Source organism: Sciurus vulgaris (assembly GCF_902686455.1).
Source record: "Sciurus vulgaris genome assembly, chromosome: 6".
Lineage (NCBI taxonomy): Eukaryota > Metazoa > Chordata > Mammalia > Rodentia > Sciuridae > Sciurus > Sciurus vulgaris.
Window position 1 is genome coordinate 137,102,022 of NC_136466.1, and position 19,288 is coordinate 137,121,309.

At 37.9% G+C, this 19,288-nt stretch overlaps 1 protein-coding gene across 4 annotated transcripts in view; it reads left to right on the plus strand.

Annotated features, from left to right (window-relative positions):
• The first annotated feature begins 5,076 nt into the window (after positions 1-5,076).
• Positions 5,077-19,288, plus strand: part of PRKAA1 (protein kinase AMP-activated catalytic subunit alpha 1) — a 39,336-nt gene continuing 25,124 nt past the window's right edge. For 2 of the 4 annotated variants that reach the window (XM_079145077.1, XM_079145075.1), the window contains exons 1-4: positions 5,077-5,231; positions 15,158-15,299; positions 16,886-16,979; positions 17,399-17,443. In XM_079145077.1, the coding sequence (XP_079001203.1) occupies positions 5,105-5,231; positions 15,158-15,299; positions 16,886-16,979; positions 17,399-17,443 (408 nt within the window). In that variant the 5' untranslated portion in view covers positions 5,077-5,104. Of the gene's footprint in view, positions 5,232-15,157; positions 15,300-16,885; positions 16,980-17,398; positions 17,444-19,288 lie in introns of those variants that run through there. The other 2 variants (XM_079145076.1, XM_079145078.1) reach the window with 2 other exon arrangements.

Sequence of the window (19,288 nt, forward strand, 5' to 3'; positions counted from 1 at the left end):
TGATGCAAGGGTGTGCACTAGCTCTCTGCTTGCCAGGGACAAAGTATAACTACATTATTGTTTAGATATGAGATGTCCCCCAAAAGTTCACGTGTGAGACAATGCAAGGTTTAGAGGTGAAATGATTGGGTTATGACAGCCTTTACCTACTCAGTGCAGAAATCCTCTGTTAGGAACTAACTGGGTGGTAACCTCAGGTGAGTAGGGTGTGGCTGGAGGAGCTACGCCACTGGGGGTGTTCCTTTGGAATTTATATTTTGTCTGTGTCAGGGGAGCTTTCTCTCTTCTTCCTGATTATCATGCCCTGAGCCACCTTCCTTTGTCATGCTCTTCCACCATGATGTTCCGCATCACCTTGGGCCCAGAGCAAGAGAGTCAGCTGCCTATGGACTGAGGCCTCTGAAACCCTGAGATCCAAATAAACTTTTCCTCTTCTGAAATTGTTCTCATCAGGTATATTGATCACAGTGGTGAAATAGCTAACTAAAACAACCCCAAATGCAAGCCCCCAGTGACCTATCTCCTCCAGCCACATTCCACCTGCCTATAATTAACACCCATTAATCCATTCAAATTATTAATCCATCAATCTGCCAATCAGGTTATGGCTGTCATAATATAATCATTTCATCTCTGAACATTTCTGCATTGTCTCACACATGAGCTTTCAAAAGACACTTCACATTTAAACCATAACAAACTCTCATTCCCTAAAAATCCCATTAGAAACCTGGAAGGTTTTCACAACAATCTTTGTGCTTTGCTAATTCCATCTTCTAAATAGGCCTTGAATTTTTCTTTTTTCATACATGGTGCCTACCTCATAATTTTTTCCCTAGGTGGCTGCAAATCTCCTTTTTATCACTGCTTTGTTCCCATCTATCTTCCAGAATAAAAAATTAAGAGTCTTAAATTTTTTCCTGAAAGTTAATTTTTTGACTGTAATATATGCATAAATTTATAAAGTGATACAGGGAATAGTCTTCCCCTTGCACATAACTTTCTAACATTTTTTTCTTTCTTTATATATTTGTGTGTGTGTGTGTGTGTGTGTGTGTGTGTGTGTGTGTGTGTGTGGTACTGGAATGGAACTTGGGGCTTGCTCATGTTAGGCAGGCACTTTACCACTGAACTACATCAACTATATCCCCATGATGTGCCTGACTCTTAGTCACCTAAGAACCCCAAAGTACCCATCACTATCAATTTCTTAGGAAAAGAATACATTTCTAAAATGCATCCAGTTCTCAACTTGCCATTGCTCATCATCTTAATGTACAAGATAACGTCCAACTGAAAGGCTCATATGAGGCCTTTTAGGATCCAGTCTCTCTATATTCAGATTTCATCTTCTTAACCACTCACTCTTCTTATACAGTCTGAGGTTTACTTCTCTCAGTATCTTTGCATGTGCTTTTTTCCCTCCTCAAGAGGCCTTCCCCATGCCACCCTTTTGAGTAGAAAACGTCATCTCTCTCTTTCTCTCTCTCATTTTATTTATTATTTTTTTGGTACCAGGGATTGAACTCAGGGGCACTCAACCACTGAGACACATCCCCAGCCCTTTTTATTTTTTATTTGAGACTGGATCTTGCTAAGTTGCTATGTTTGGCTTTGAATTTGCAATTCTCCTGCCTCGGTCTTCCTTTGCGATGAAAACCTCATCTTTCCTCCTCTTCCTTCTCTTCTTCTTCTTCTTTTTTGAAGGCAAGAGAGAAAGCAGTAGGATTTATTTAAATGAGAAGAAATGAGAGAGAACTATCACAAGGTGAGAGGGGATCTGATAGCAGATTACTGAAAGCATTGTCTCTTCATATTCCACCCCAGTGATATTCATGTTAAAGCCTGACAGACCTCTGTAGATAAAGGTTACACCCTCCCCTCACGAGGCCCTTTAGAATCATAAACATATTTTCATTATAGTACCTATCACATTGCTTTATTTGCCACTAGATGGCAGAAACTGTGTTCCTTTATTTTTTAAAGTCCTTTGTCCAGCAAACTGTCCAATATATAGTTTTTTGTTTGGTAAATGTAGAATCTTAGCTACAGCGTGACTTCAGTTAAGCTAAGGAAACATTAGGCTTCATTAATAGCAGTGTAGTACATAGAATTTTTAGTTCTGGCCACTGTATTTACAGATGGGCATTGAGAAAGTATAAAATCTATTGATGCTGTAGAGTCTAGTACCACTTAAGAAGAAGTCTAAGAAGAGGCACAGCTCACTTAGAAGCACTGAAGAGCTAGAAAGGAAGCAGCTGTCAACAACCCAACTCCTCCATGAAACTGGATATCTCCACCACAGTGTTGGGTCATCTTGGTATGTCTTCATCAGTGCTGAACTTGTACTAATAAAAAGCTGAAGTAACTTAGTTTTGCAACAGTTTCACTTTTCTCCTCTTTTAAAATAGAGTGGATTCAGGTTACTTCTATAATGTCACTCCTATGTGCTTGTATTCCAATATACTTTGCTGAGATAGAGGTAGAGTTATAACTGATAGGTCAGAAAACTGGGTGTAAGCCACCATCTAATGTATCTTTGGCTCCACCCTGGAGAAATGTTGAGCCATGTGAATAATATTTATCCTGATCCATGTCAAGGGAATATACAGAATGATCACTGTCGACCTTTCTTCAAGGTAGTAACCAAGCCTTTCTTTCCTTTTTTTGTTTTTTAAAAAATGAAAAATTTAAAATTTCATAGTGTCTGATAGTTAAACACCTGAAGAAAGTGAAGTTTTGGAGATGGATCTATGGGAGAATGAAAGGAAGAGAGAGTGAAAAAATGTGATAAAAATTTTTAAAGAGGAATGAAGGAAAGAAAAAGCAAGGGAATAGAAGAAACTTGTATTTTGTATTTACTTCTGGCAAACTGTTAATTGGTTTTACTCAACATAAAAAAAAAAAAAAAAATTCCTCAAAACACCATGCAGTTAAAGTTGCTTGAATTGAGACTGTGGAAAACCAGACAAGATGACCTCTAAGTTCCTATGCAACATTTTGATCTGTGATTCTATGCTTTTTATTTCCCCAACAATATCTTTAATTCTATTTGTGAGACAGAATTATATCTGATAATAACACAAAACAGCAAAAAAAAGATGCTTCTGCAAGAAAAAAAAGTGTATGTTACTTTCTCAAGTCTTCATAGTTTCATGAAGAGATTGGCAAATGGATATGCCAAGTTCAGTTTCAGTTTGCCCCTTTGCAAGATTCTTTGCCCCTTTAATTAGCACAGAACTGAGGCATTTTGTGGTCATTTAAAAATTATTTTTCAGGTTAAAAGAGCAGAAACTTCCTGGGCTAAATTCTAAATATGATGCAAGTTTTCCATAATTTAAGAAGCTATTTCTGAGGGGAGAAGATGAAATTAAAGTTTCTTAGCTTCCAAAATAGAATCCAGAGAACTATTTGTTCATAGTGATCCAAAAAGAGATGAGCGTGGTGACATGCATGCTTGTACTCCTAGCAACTCAGGAGGCTGAGGCAGGAGGATTAGCAAGTTTGACGCCAGCCTCAGAAACTTATTGAGACCCTGCTTCAAAACACAGTAAAAAGGGCTGGAGATGTAGCTCAGTAAAGATTCTCTGGATTCAATCCCCAGTATGGAGAAGAAGCCTCAGCTACAGAAAGTCATAAGGCAAACAGGTAAAGATGAAGAAGTCAGTAACTTCCCTGATGGCCATTCAATGTATCATAATCAAAGATTTCTTAACTTTTTACCCTCCAAAGTAAATGCAGTCCATAATACCGTAGGAACTTGATTATTCAAGGCTAGTTGATGCTGTTCTCTGCTTATGTGGTGCAATTCTAAGCTAAAAGACAAGGACTTTTGTTTCCCCTGCAACACTTTCCTTGGAACCAAACAGTGCTTAATGTGTTATTTTAGTTTCATAAACAAAGAGGGCAAAAACACAGGAACTGGATAGTTTTCTTTCTTTTTTTTTTCCGGTACTGGGGATCGAACCCAGAGCCCTGTGCTTGTAAGGCAAGCACTTTACCAACTGAGCTATCTCCCTAGCCCTGGATAGTTTTCACTGGGAATAAAAATAATATTTTTGGTCTTTTACTTTTTCATAGTAACTCGTGGTTTGCCCACAACCCCTGAAAAATTGAGAGCACATAAACTTTTTTTTGATGACACACTTGATTTTGCCTATTGTTATATGAGTAGAACTGAATAACAAACTCACTTGAAAACTACTACAAATAAGCACACTTTACTTTCCCTGTAATGTTATGGTTCCATTTATACAGGCAGTAGACTAAGTCTGACTCACGACAAGTACAATAAATATTTGTCAATCCGGTGATGTAACTATAAGCCCTTTCAGTGTAGTGAAAGTACATTTTATTAATCTCTAACATTACTAATTCCTGTACATTATAAGTCCTGGATAACATCCCCCTTCCAGCAAACACATTCACACACATCCCAGCCTGCGCCTTGCGACAGAGAATTCCGAGGTTTCAGGACAGCATCCAGGAGAAGAGACCAACAGGGCTTCTTGAACTCAGGCGGTGCCCAACAGAAACTTACTGGCTCAACAGTAAAAACCGGGGCGGGGGGGAGATTATCAAAGACACAAGAGAAAATTCCTGTCGCGTCTGGATTCCATGAAGAAAAGATGATGAACCAAGGTTAGGAAGCAGTGGCAGGGCGGTGTCCCCGCCGTGTCTCAATCGGGCTCACTGGTGCCAGCAGCGTGTGCGCATCCCCAAGCCGTCCACCCGGTGCTCATCTTCCCCTCGAAATCGCAGGGAGAGGTACCCCGACCCCGGCGCAGGAGCCAGGGAGCCCCCGCGAGCAGGCCCCGCCAGGGAGGGCGGGCCGAGGGGTGCCACCCGCTCACGGTCCAGGCGCCCCCGCGCGCGGTGGGAGCGTGCTCCCGCCCAGGGGACGCGGGCGAGGTGCGGAGCGCCGCCGCCTCGCCCGCCGCCCGCCCCGCCAGGGGGAGCGTCTGCGCCGACGGCGGCGGCGGCGGGCACTGGGCGGGCGGCGCAGGGCGGCGGCCCCGCTCCCCGGCGGCCTCCCGGTCCCCACCCCCTCCCGCCCGCCCCCGGCGCGGCCCTGCCCGCCCCCTCCGCCCCCTCCCGCGGCGCCATGCGCAGACTCAGTTCCTGGAGAAAGATGGCGACAGCCGAGAAGCAGAAACACGACGGGCGGGTGAAGATCGGCCACTACATCCTGGGGGACACGCTGGGCGTCGGCACCTTCGGCAAAGTGAAGGGTGAGGATCGCTGGGGCACGGCGCGGTCCCGCCGGGAGCCAGGCCGCGTCCTCTTCTCGCACCTCTTCATCCTCCCCCGCGCTCTGCGTGGCTCGCCTCGGAGCTGGCAGCCCCCGTCCCGGCTCCTACCGGGGCGCAGCCCGCGGGACTGCGGCGCGGCTCCGGGGCCCGGTGCGGGCGGGTGGGGGTCGGTCGCCATGGCGACGGAGCGGCGGCGGCAGGGGCTGGTGGGTGCCGGCGGCGGGGATGCCTCCAGGTGCGAACTTTCCCAGGCGCGCCCCGGACGGCGGTGCGGGCGCGGGGGTCTCGGCCCGCAGCCCCTGCGAGGCGCCTTCTCTTCGTCCGGCTGGTGCTCCCCTGGCTCAGGGCCAGCCCATCGCTTCCTCGGCCGCCCTCCGGGTCGTCTGTATTTCCGTTGCTTTAGGAGCCTGACGACTTACCTGCCCCTGCCGTTAACTGAGTATGAAATGTTCTCCCCAAAGTAAGGTTGCTTTGTGGGTCGCCTACAGAATTACATATGTTAAAAGAATTAGAAAACATTTTGTCGGAAAGGACCCTTGATTGTCTTCAGAGCGAGTTAATGAATATAAACTGGTCCTGTGTTCGCGACACATGGTTTACATTCCGAATGCAGACTCCAGTGCCACGGTTTTTCAGCCATCAGGAGTTTTGCAGTTAGTATGAAAAACCTGCAAGGTAGGGCAGTTGTTGCCTCCAGATAGTATTTATTAGTCTGTTAGTACAGTTTGTTTCCATTTATTCTCGAAGGATATTCATATTTTAATGAGCAGTTTTCGTACACATCATTCGAATTTTGTTGTTGCTCAGATCCTTGTGTAATAGCACAAATGTCCTGGAAATAACAAGGTTATTCTCTAGTCCACCATTTGTGGCACAGAGTTTAATTGCAAACTTTTTAATTCATTTTAAAATTTTTTCTTTAGAATATTAGACTTTGTTATTAGGGTTTGAGAATAAGGAGGTTTGGAACTGATGAAAATAATTCACACATTGATTTTGGCGAAATAATAGGCTGTGGTTTGCATATACTGAGCTCTTAGTAAATATTTGACTCTAAAGGAAAAACTGTCTTTGAGAAAAAATGTACAGTGAACTGAACTTTGCTGTCCCAGAGCTAAATAAGCATTTTCTGATTTTATCTAGGAATGGAAGAGGAAAACTTTTCCTTCTCTTGCCCTTTCTGAGTCATAGAACTGGAAAATTGCTGTATAGTTCACAGGGAAGCAATTGCCTAAATCTTCTGAAAATCAGCAAGGCCAACAATGTAAGGAAGTAAGAAGAAAATGCCAGAATAGGGTAAATACAGTTATTAGGGTTGGTCTGTATTAGGCCAGTAAGATGTTTCTGTGCCCTTGAAGTTTTAAATTTAGTTTTGATTATGGTGTGTGTGTGTGTGTGTGTATATATATGTGTATATATATATATATTTTTTTTAAATTTGGTTGGCAGTTGTAAACTGCAGAAGGTTGCAACTAAGACACGCTCATTAATGTTCCTGAAATAGTGAGCAGACAAACTTGATGTCCTCATTCTTTTCCAGAGTTCTGCTTGGATTGTGGTGTTCACCATTCCTCTAATAATAGACCTGAGTGCAGTCAGGTCTGTTTTCATATTTGGCAGAGCATATAGGAAAGGAAGACATTTTTCATTTCTGAATGTGATCTATGTTGTGGCTGTGACATTAATGTCTCCAGTGACTCTGCTCTTCCTTAACCTTCATTTCTCCAACCATACATTCCCCTCCTGAAATACTATACTCTGTCAAAGTCAACAACCTCCTCAAATATTGAAGAGTCAATATTCCTCAATAAATCATATACTTTATGGTCATGATTAAATTTGTTCATAAACGTTAGTTGATATTAGTCAGAATCTTCAACCAGTTCATTTTTTATGTTGTTAAATAGTTGGGATGCTTTCTGCTGCCACTAACAGAAAATCCAGTTCTCTGGTTCTTTCTTCATAGCAAGGAAGCCTAACCTACCTCTTGTGATTGGCTTATCCAGGGATGAGCTCATCCTGGCCAGGGATGAGCTCATCCTGGCCAGGGATGCCATGTGCCTGTTGGCTTAAGCTCTAGAAAGGGACTAGCATTACATTGGAGGAATATGGCTCACCCTTGTGTGTGTGTGTGTAGGGTTGTCTTTTTCTCAAAGTACTTGAATAGTTTTGGGGGCAGGGTAGACACCTACAAAGAAATAGGTATGATTATTATTATTCTTTTGGGGGGGTACCAGGGATTGAATTTATGGGCCCTTGACCACCGAGCCACATCCCCAGCCCTATTTTGTATTTTACTTAGAGATAGGGTCTTACTGAGTTGCTTAGCACCTATCTTTTGCTGAGGCTGGCTGCTGGGATTACGGGCCTGAGTTACCATGCCCAGCAAGAAATGGGTGTTATTAAGGTTAGAGAAAGGAGGACATGGATGCTTAGGGAGCAGGAAAAACAGCCATTATAGTAGAAACATTGGTAACTAATAGCTGTCTTAATGTGGCAAGAATTCTTATAATAATGGGATTAGCCATATATTCCAATTGAGATAATTTAAGTAAGGTAAGCTTTTAAAATTAGTTGTACACATTGGTAAACTTCAAAGAATTGATAGAATATATGATGATTGGCAGAAAAATTACCAGTATGATATTCTATGGTTACAACAAATTTAATTTTTAGAGGAACAGAGCTATAAATTCATTGTGATTATTTTATTTCCTGTTATAGGCTAAAAAAAAGTTCAGCTACTTAATGGTAACATTTTGAGAGTAAAGGTTGAATAGAAAACTAAGGTTAGTTTAGGATTATCCTTGAATTATCATCATTTTCAAGGTGTCTTTTATTTATTTATTTTTGGTACCAGGCATTGAACCTAGCAGTGGTTAACTATTGAGCCACACCCACTTTTTATTTTTTATTTTGAGCTAGGATCTCACTAAGTTGCTTAGAGCCTTGCTAGGTTCCTGAGAGCCTTACTAAGTTGATGAAGCTGACCTCGAACTTGGCCATCCTTTTATCTCAGCCTCACGAGTTGCTGGGATTATAGGTGTGTACCACTAAGCCCAGCTCTTCCCCTGCCACCTGGTTGTCAAAATTTTAGTGTCTACTTCTTTGTGGATTATGGTTTCTACCTCCCTCAGTGGAATAATTAGAAAAAAATGGAATAAAGAGTCACGATACTATTATATTAAATTAATATGGACGTTTTGGTAAGTTTTTCTAGAGAAGATGGTCTCTTTAGTAGGTTGGGTGTGTCATTGACAAATGAGTTGTTTATACATATAACTTATTTATTAAATTGGTGAGTATTTCTACATAAAACTGCAATTTCAGGTAAATAGGTGACTTTCCTCTATGAATGAATCTCAGGAAAATTTAAAAATCCCTTAGGTAAAAAAATATACATATGAATTACATATATATAGTATACGGACACACACACACAATGTGTTTATCAGACGTGAGTGAATCTCAAAAGCAGGTTGTAGAAGAACATGTAGTCTAATGTGGTTTATATATATTTTAAAAATATGCAAAACACTTATCCAGTGCTACTGAAAGTTTAAATTGGTACCACCTCTATAAAGTGTGACAGCATTTACTAAAATTAACCTCGCACTTCAACTGCTAGGAATTTAGTTTATAGATGTACTCATGTGTTTGGAATAATGGATTATTCATTGCCATATTTCTAATATAAAAGTTTGGAAATAACCTTTCTAATAGGACAATACTTAAATTATAGTTTATCCATGCAGTGAAATGTTTACAAATAAACGTTAAGGGGAAAAATAGGAATTTTACATAATTTAGAAAATAATTTCTCAAGTGTATTTTCATGAGGAAAAGTAAAACTTTTTTGTATGTAGTTTGCCAATCATTTATGTATAAAAGGCAGGCAGGGCAAATATGTATGTGTGACTACTTTTATATATATAGTATGTGTCTTTAAAAATATATTTCTGTGATACAGTAGTTGCTCAGGGAATGGAAACTAGATAGCGGATGATACTATATTTTATATGTAGGTCATGTTTTCAAAATATATAAAATTAAAATTCTAAAATAAATATGAAAAACAATGTTACTGAATTTTTTTACAGCTTCGTACATATGTAACAAAAATATATACATCTATGGGAAACAAACACCAAATCCAGAGTAGTGGTTACCTTTGGAGAGACATGAAGGAGAATGGAATCTGGGAGGAACCGTATAGTGCTTCACTTGTATCTGCAGTTTTTTGTTGCTTAAACTAGTGGTGGTACCTAATACTTGGCATGCCTTTTATTATGCCTGAAATGTTCTATTTTATAAAGGTAGCTTTCTCAAATTTCCATCTATAGCTCTTAAAACTCACCCCTCTCCAGTATTGTTATTTCCCTAACTCTTTTAAGAGTAAAACTTTTATCCTTTTAATTTTAGAATGGGAACAAAATGGTTAGGTGGCTAGAATATCTTCAGTATATATTCCTATCATTGTGACATCTCTGGCCTGTTAAAATCCTCTCCAAGTAGTGATCTTGTTTCACTTCACAATTACTTATCTGATTAGAAGAACATTTGTTACAGCCTTCTATATTGTTAGATAAAGTTCCCTTTAGAGAGTAATAACACGATTATTAGCCAAGATTTAGTTGATTAATATGCTGTTCTTGTGAGACAGACATGGTGAATGCTGTTAACCTTTCCTTTGGGTGATGAGCAAGTCTTCCATGGATAAAGTACTTGTCTAATACTGTAGTAAAATAGTGACAGAAGAGTCAAGTTTTGTGCTTTGAAAAAATGGGGAAATCCCTTAGAAATACATATTCCTGATAAAATAAATTTACTATATTCATTGATTGCATTGACCGACTGTGGAGCTATATATAGTTAATTTGCCTGCAGTTGAGTTTACTCAATGGAGACTCTAGCCCAGTTTTGAGAACAGTTGATTTCTGATATTGGACCAAGACTTTTTCCCTTGTCACTGCACAGTGCTGGTGGGATAGGGTGGATAGGCCAGAATAGTTGGAATCAAAAGACCTGTCCCAACTTGATCACAATCACATTGCTTTGACAAATTACAGAATCCTCTCTCTCTCTCTCTCTAAATGGTACTGTGGCTTGAATCCAGAGTCTTTACTATTGCTAGTCAATACCACTGAGCTGCATTTGTCCTTTTTATTTTGAGACAGTGTCTTGTTAAGTTTCCCAGGTTGGCCTCCAGTTTACAATTCTCCCACTTCAACCTCTGAGTACTTGGAATTATAGGCGTGTGCCCCTGGCTAAACCTCAGTTTATCAGTAGAATAAGATAATGTCTGCTTAGGTTTATTGTGAACTCTACATATAATAACATGGTTGTTTCCTAAACTCTAAGACTGTGTACACACACACACACACACACACACACACACACACAATTTTCGAGGTGCTGGGGATCAAAACCTTGGACCTTGTGTATGCTGGGCAAGCAGTGTACCCTGAGCTATACCCTCATCACTAGGATACTATATTTTAAAAGTATTATACCAGTGAAATTTTAATGTTGAAAGTATGTTGATGATTGGGCTTAAAGCAAATATTTCTTTTCCTATAAGTGAGGATAATGTAATCGATTATAAAAATTACCAAGATTTTGCTAGGATGAATAAGGGAAGGGAAGAATGCATAATTGGAGGAAATATGCCTACTATGAAAGAGAACATATTTTAGAGTCGTCAGTGCTGGGACATTATTTCAGAATTTGAGAGAGAAAAACTTGTATCAAATTAAGATTGGACTCTTTCATCCATCTTTTCATACTGCCAGAATAGTGTTCAAGAATGTCCTCACCGATGCTCTCAAGATCATCCACTGTGCTGAAAAGAGAGAGTTGTCATCTGGTTTCTAACTGTGATAGTGAAGCTTAGTTACATTGGTGAATTCAAAATCATTGATGACTACAGAAAATTCTTGTGACTTCACAGGCAGTTTAAGCAAGTGATGGATCAACCCCAGATTTGATGTGCTACTCAAAGATGGGAACCGATTATCCTGCTTCAAAAATAGCATATCAGTTTGGATTCACTTTGAAGACCACCTTAGCTGGTATTATAGGCCCTGAGGAAGCAAGATGAAAACCCACAGAAGAGAAAATCCTGGGATTCTTTTTCTCAGGACCTAATATTCAAATAACAATAAAATGCCTAAATGGGTCCCCTTTTCCCTCCAAAAAAGAAAAGCCAAGTTAAAGTTTAACAGATTTCTTTATTATGGGACTTTCTTTACTTAGGGGACTTTTCAGTTAATAAACTTTGTTAATAAACATAGCCTCCAAAAGGGACAACATACATCCTTTCCCAGACTTAGGAAATCTCTTTCCGTGGAGAGTCTCCAATCCTGCTGTTTGTACAATATACTTTCAATTCTGTTCTAATAATTTTGGTTTTATGACTATTGTAGCCCATTGAGCACAGATAATTGGAAAAGGGGCTGTTGGAGTTGACTCCTGATAGGTTGCAAAGGATGGGTCTCAACTTCAAAATGCAGTGACCACCAGTCACCGGTGGCACATGTCTGTAATTCCAGCAACTTGTGAGACTGAAGCAAGAGGATTGCAAGTTTGAGACCAGCCTTCGCAATTTAGAAAGAACTTAAGCACCTTAGTGGGGTCCTATCTCAAAGTAAAAGATAAAAAGGGCTGGGGAGAGAGCTCAGTGGTAAAGCACCCTTGGGTTCAATCCCCAGTACTAAAAAGAAAAAATAAAATTTAAAAAAATGTAGTAAACCATTGGAGCTGGAATGTAATAGACTAGAGCAAGAAGTCCTCTGGCTCAGTGACTCCCAGGATGGCATTGTGTAAAGGTCCAAGGTTGGTGATGATGACCATACAAGCTGAACACTTATTTGTCCTTGTCATCATGTAGTATGTTCCATTTAGGAAATCTTGGGTTTGTCTAGTACAGTTTGGAAAGCCAGTTTTCAGAAAAGATTACTTTTGTTAATTTGTTAATTTTAATGATGAATATTAGAAAATACACTTTTAAACTGATAAACTTGGTTAAATCAGTTTGTTAGGGCTGCAGTAACAAAGTGCACTGGATGGCTTAAAACAACAGAAGATTATTCTCTTGCAGTCTAGAGGTCAGAAGTCTGAAATCAAGGGGTTAGGGAACATGTTTCCTCTGAAGGCAAGACACTAATGCAGCTTCTGCTCCTTGCCTCTTCCAGCTTCTGGTGGCTCCTGCTGTTCCTTGACTCTGGGTAGCATAACTCCAGTCTTTACTTCTGTGGTCACATGGTCGCCTTCTGTGTTCATGAACATTTGTGTTCTCTTATAGGGACACCAGTCATTAGATAATAGGGCTCATCCTAAATCCAGAATGATTTCATTTTGAGACCCTTAAGTAATTATATCTGTAAAGACCTATTTCCAAGTAAGATAACATCCTGAGTTTCCAGGTTGATGTGAATTTATGAGGGACACTCTTCAAATCACTGTACTTACTATTATATTTTTATATGCTTTCAGTTTTATGCTCTTTGTTTCTCTTTTATGATACTTTGTTTCTCTTTTATAATACTTCAGTTTTTAGGTAACTTTTAAATTGCTTTGAGAGAATGTATTAAAATGTCTTTGTGCTATCTTAAATTGATATGAGGCTTGTTTTCAGTAGGCTATATTCATATTTTGATACAAGAAAAAGGTCAAATAAAAGAATGAAATTTTACAATTGTTCTTATTTTAATAAGGGAAAATTCAATCTATTGTTTCCAAAGATACAAGAGTATAAAATGAAAGATTCATTTGATATGTTCAGCTTTTGCTTTATTAAAAGGCTGTATATATTTGTATTATTACATCATATAATGTCTTCTTGAGGGTTATCTTTTTAAAAAATTTGTATCACATTTCACTTACCATTTGTGGAAAAAGTTTGTGTCAGATCTAGGTTGAAATTTTGGCTTCACCACTCACTTGCTATGTAACTTGGAGCAAGTTATTTTAATCTTTTTCGTGCCTCAGTTTCATGTAAAATGTTGATAAATACCAATCTTCAGGATTGGTGAGGGTTAGAGTATGTTTGAGTACAAAATTGGTATGCCATAAATATTAACTAGTTATGGTATAGACCTTATTAATACATAATGCAAATGAATGAATTTGCAAGAATGCTTTGAATCTTCTATTCCAGTTCCTTAGTTAATGACAGAATGTATGTCCACAGTTTTGGATAATTCCCAGTTATTCTTAATGTTAATTGAGACTGATGTTCAGTTGAATAGGATCTAATTGGAAACTGGTTGGTTTGTGATGAAATTGAGTTCAGGATCAAATGGATTCGGTTTTTAGTATTCTTTCCAGGTCTGACTTGGCTAGTATTATCCAGTTTTGTTGCTGTTTTAGCTGTATAGCTAATGAGTTCCATTAAGTGAGAGTTTGAAACTTTGGAGAGTATTTGGGACAGATGAGATTATTACCTCCTTAGGTATCAATAAACTAATTCTTAGAAAGAAAGTACTTCCTCAGTTGGGGTTTAAAAGTTAAGTTTGCACTTATCACATCTAATGTACTAGAGATTGGAGAAAACTTTATTAGAAATTAGAATGTGCTTGATTTTTAAAAAAATATTTTTATCTTATTTATTTATCGATGTGGTACTAAAGATCAAACCCAGTGCCTCACACGTGCTAGGTAAGTGCTATACTACTGAGCTACAACCCCAGCCCCAAATGTGCCTGATTTCTACAATTCTTTTCAACCACTATCATAGATTTTTTTCCTTCTACCTTTACCTCTATGCCCCATTTTCCTAATATAATTATATTATACTTAAAAATTCTTATTTATTGTTTTCATAATTATGATGAATACTATTTGCTAAGCCAATAGTATTTAGTAAGCCAACAGATTATATTTTGTTTCTTATTAACTCTTAATTTTTTCCTTGCATTAATAAATTGCCTCACCCACCTCCCATTTTTAAAAATTTCTTTGACCTAGTGCTGAATTTCTCATATCTTTGAGTACTTTAATAAAATTTCATTACAGTGTTTCTGTACTTTGAACCCTTCTGTCCCTAACAATTTTCCTGGGTCTCTTGTTTTCCTGTCTGAATCTGTTGCCTTTTACACTTTTACACATCTGTTATCTGTAACTTACCTTCATCATCATTTCAGAAATTCTCTTAATTTTTCTCCCATATTATATCACTTCTTTACTGGACTCCATGTCATCTATTGTGATTTCCTTACTGATTTTGATGGACTGAATACTCTTTAATAGGTTCTTGAGAAAAGATAGAGATTAAATTTTGGGAGACTTTGCTTCTATAAAAAATCCTGTCTTTAACAATCCTATCACCATTGATTGTCAGGGTAGGCATAGCATCAAAATTTAAAGATAAAATCACTTTTCAAAAAAATTTCATATTTGAAAATGAAAACCACATGTCCATGAAAAAAATGGAAATTACAAGAATCTACTGATGATACCGGAAATGTGTCTATGCCACAAGGGAGTTTTTAGAGGGTGATATTGGAACTGTTCTGTATCATATGATTAGTATGTTCGTTATACCAGTTTTTACATGTGTTAAAATCCATAGAACTATATGCCAAAAGATAAAAGGTTCAAATTAATATGTATGATAGTTTAAAAAAATGAAAAAAATTTAGAAGGACACAAGGCATACAGCCAAAAGGAAATCTTTTCCTCTTTTTGGTTTTCCAGCTTTATTTTCTCAGAGAAACTACTACTTATATGTTTTTCCACTGAATTACTCTTAAACAGCTAAACCTTTAAGAGAAAAATAAGAAGAGAAAAAAATTAAATCTGCTTAAGTATTTTCTGAGAATGCTAAGATTACTATTCTTAGACTCTACTTAAATATATTCTTAATCAAGACTGGCACTAATTTATTTAAATTATTTCTCTTACAGTTGGTAAACATGAATTGACCGGGCATAAAGTTGCTGTGAAGATACTCAATCGACAGAAGATTCGAAGCCTGGATGTGGTGGGGAAAATCCGCAGAGAAATTCAAAACCTCAAACTTTTCAGGCATCCTCATATAATTAAGCTGTAAGCTCTATGTATATTAAATGTAGTCCATTCATCTTTTCATCACTTTTTTTAACCTACTTAATCTATCAAGCGAGAAAGGTGACTAATATTTCGTTCTGTCTCCTGAAGGTTTTGAAAAATTTCTTCTTGTTCATGTATTTATCAAACCTCATTCATTGTCATTTATGCCTGTCTTCATGTTTTAACCTTGTACAAGTTACTGTTATCCTTCTCATTCTTTCCTATGTTCTGAACAGATGTCCTTCTGATAGATAATGTTTAGTACTTCTATTGCTGTAGAACCAACAATTAATTTGATGGTAAAAATCTCAACCTCCAGATTTCCATATACTGTCAATTAGCCTTACTAGAGACAATGCACTAGGAAGGGTTTTCTCCCCATAGTGCTTATATTTGATCACACAAATAACAAAATTTCAGGAATCTAATATTTCAAAGGGCAGTAATCTTACCGTTCTATAGTTGTAGGACTTGCATATAACCTATTTATTACTCAGCTCCTGCTTTATTATGCAGGCTATAATTTAAATCTGTTTAGATTTTTTTTATTGAAATTACTAAAACTGAAATTTGTTTCAGTCACTCCTCTTTTCATTTGTTTAAGTGATTTTAACTAACCCCCACTGCTGGTGACCCTAAATGTACATTTCCTTCTTTGAAACCTCTTCTGCAAACTCCGGACTCCTATGTACACTGTTTACATCTCTGTTTAGATGTCCACAAGGCCTTTCCAACTCTGCATGGCCAAATCTTTCTTACCCTCCTAAACCTGCTCTTCCCACAGTTTTTGCCATCGCAGTTAATAATTGCAACACAGAAACTCAGGAACCATCTTTAACTTCCCTATTTCTCTCTGTTCCTACCATCCATTTCATCGCTTCCCTCAAAATCTTTCTCTGTTCCGACTATCTCTCAGGTCTTTATCACTGTCAAACTGATCTGAACCACTTTCATCTGTTTCGTGGACTACTGTAGTAGCCTTCTGCTTCCACACTCAATTCTTTACCCTTCTGCCACTTATCCTCATATTCCAGATCACAAGATTACTTAAAAATCTGCAGTACCTTTTCATCCTCCTTCAAGTGAAAGTCAAAGCCTCTTCATGGCTTGTAAAGTCCTGTGTCCTTTGGCCTCTAGTTACTCTTTTGATTCATATCCTATTTCTCTCCAAGCTTACTCTACCCTTGCCTTCTTACCATTCCTTGAGCATGCCAAGCAGGCTAACAGGACCTTTGTACTTGCTGTTCCCTCTGCCTGGTTCCCTTCCTCCTAGATAATGGCATAGTTTGCTCCTTTACTTCCTTTAGGCTCTACTCAAATACTACTTTATTAGAAGCCTTCTTGAGCATTCTGGGTAGATTTTGCTTTATTTCTCTTCATAGCATGTTGTGCCACCTGAGATACTGCTTATTTATTTAGTATTTGCTTCCTTTCTTCTGGAGTATGAACACCACAAGAGCAGAGAATTTGTTTTGTTCCCAGCTCCTAGCACAGTACCTGGTGTATTGTAGGTATAGTAAATATTTATTGAATGAATGAATATACATGTTTTAATATTAGTAGATAATGTTTTCTCTCACCAGGTACCAGGTCATCAGTACACCATCTGATATTTTCATGGTGATGGAATATGTCTCAGGAGGAGAGCTATTTGATTATATCTGTAAAAATGGAAGGGTAAGCAGTTCTGATTTAATCCTGTATATGTTTTGTAACTCCCCTTATCCCTTACTGGCACCAAAATGTCAGAAAACAGTTTTAAGAGGTCTAGTTAATAACCAGTTCCATTAGTTATGTATTTGTTCAGAATCATAGATGATAGAAAGACAACCTCTTTAGCCTACTTATACAGATGTGGATATTGAGCTTCATAGTTTATACATTTGCTCAAGGTCACATGCTTTATTAATGACAGAGTTGGATTGAGACCCCAGAACTCATAATCCTTGAACTTATGCTTTTGGGATATATAAATACTTCAAATATGTATCTTAAAGGATATAATTAATCCTAAAAATATATTATTAAATACTTAAAAATCTAGGCTTGCTAGTCAACCCTAGCCACATTAAATTGCATTCATTTTTTGGTTTCAGAAATCTGATGTACCTGGAGTAGTAAGAACAGGCTCCATGAAGGAGGTAGGAATTAGACTTAAAGAATTTAGAGCTGGAAGGAACGTGAACAGTACCATAAGTACAGATACAAAAACTGAACGTTGCTCACCGCCCATGTTTTTTCTCATACTCAGGTTATCCGGTACCCAAAATTCCATTTCTGAAAGAGCTGTGCCTAGCACTGAGAAAACAATTTTTCATGTTCCCAGTTTAAACTTATTTATATTATTCATTCATTCATTCATTCATTTTGCATAGCATATATTTACTTTAATCAATCAACTCAGTAACCAAGTTAATTTTGAGTTTACTTTTCTTAACATGGTTCATTTATATTTCAGGTATTTCCCTTATCTATCTCCTTTTCTATCTCCCAGTAAAGCTTTGCCTGGAAAAATGGAAACAGGCACAAGTTGAATTGATAACTTATTTTCTTATCTTTTTACTTCCATTTTCATTTCTTGGCCTTTGTGTTTTTCATTGTGGGATTTTTTTTTTTTTCAATTTTATCTTTTGAATATTAAAATTTCAGCTTTCATGTTTTATATATCAGAGGCGTTTCTTACTTTCTGAAATTTGCTTTAAAAAGTCTGCTATTTTTTTGCTCCACAGATGTAGTAACCTTACCTGGTTGAGAATGAGAGTTTTTTTTTTTTTTTTAGGTTGTCTTTTGTTCCTTGCACTGTTTCTGTACCTTCTGTTCTTTTTGCTCATCAATTTTTTTCTGTTCATTTTCTTGTCTGTTGTTCATGGCCCTTCCTCAGATATCTGGTGATTTTTGGTTGTCCACCAATTTATTCGTGGCCTCTGAGAGTCTACCTAAGTACTTAAGAATGAACTACTAAGTACCAAGCATATGGGGGTAGGTCTTACTGATTGGCGGGTCTTCCTATAGGTTGAATTGGTGGGAACCTGTCCATTTCATTAGGGTACACCAATGTCAGTAATAACAACTTGGGTCTAATATTTGCTGCACAAGGTAACTTCTGATTTTCTTGAAAATATTAGTTTAGCTATCAGAGCTAGGTGGGAAAGAAAGAAGTCTCACTGGTTAATATGTTGACTTGCACTGAAAACACATTTTCCTTGAAGTGCCTCATTGCTGTGTGGTGTTCTTGAGGATGAAGCTGATTCAGTCTTAACTAGAGTAAACCTTAGGTCTTATTTCCTGGTAGGGGGGAGTTTAAAGACTCCTTGCCTCAATCATTTGTCCTGTTTTCAGCCCACCTCTCACTCTGCCTTCAGAAGTTCATGATGCTTCCAATTTCTAAACCTCTTCAGGGTTCTGTGTGCTGATGATTTTATTTCTTACTGGTTTCTATCCCCATGGGCTTAGGTTTCACCTTTTTCTTGTTGGCTAAGTCTTTATCACTGTTCACCCATTGTCCAATGTGGTAACTCCTCTTGATGACTGCCATTTCTTCTCTTGTTCTTTCTATCTTTATATACCTTTTTTTATTGCTGATGCAATTTTAATGATATTTCAGGGAGTGGAGGCAAATAATGTAGAGTGTGATGTTTAACTGGAAATATACTTTCACTTTTCTAATCTTTTATATAGAATCTCTTTGATCCTTTTGCACTGTTTTTGCAAATATAGTATTTTTCATTTTTGTAAACTACCTAGTTGTTTTACCTCTCATATTTAGTATTTTCATATTTTGAACAGATACCTTTTCTCATAAACTTTCATTTGAAGAAATAAAGGTGTTAAATTGTTAAGATATTAGTATTATTTTTCCAAAGGATTGTATAGCCACTTCAGTAGTAGTTCTAATTTTGTTTTCAAAAGAAATTGCTAGTTTTTATTTTCTCTCAGAGTATCCATGCCAGTTAAGCTGTGAATTTTGGTTTTAGAATGCTAATTCA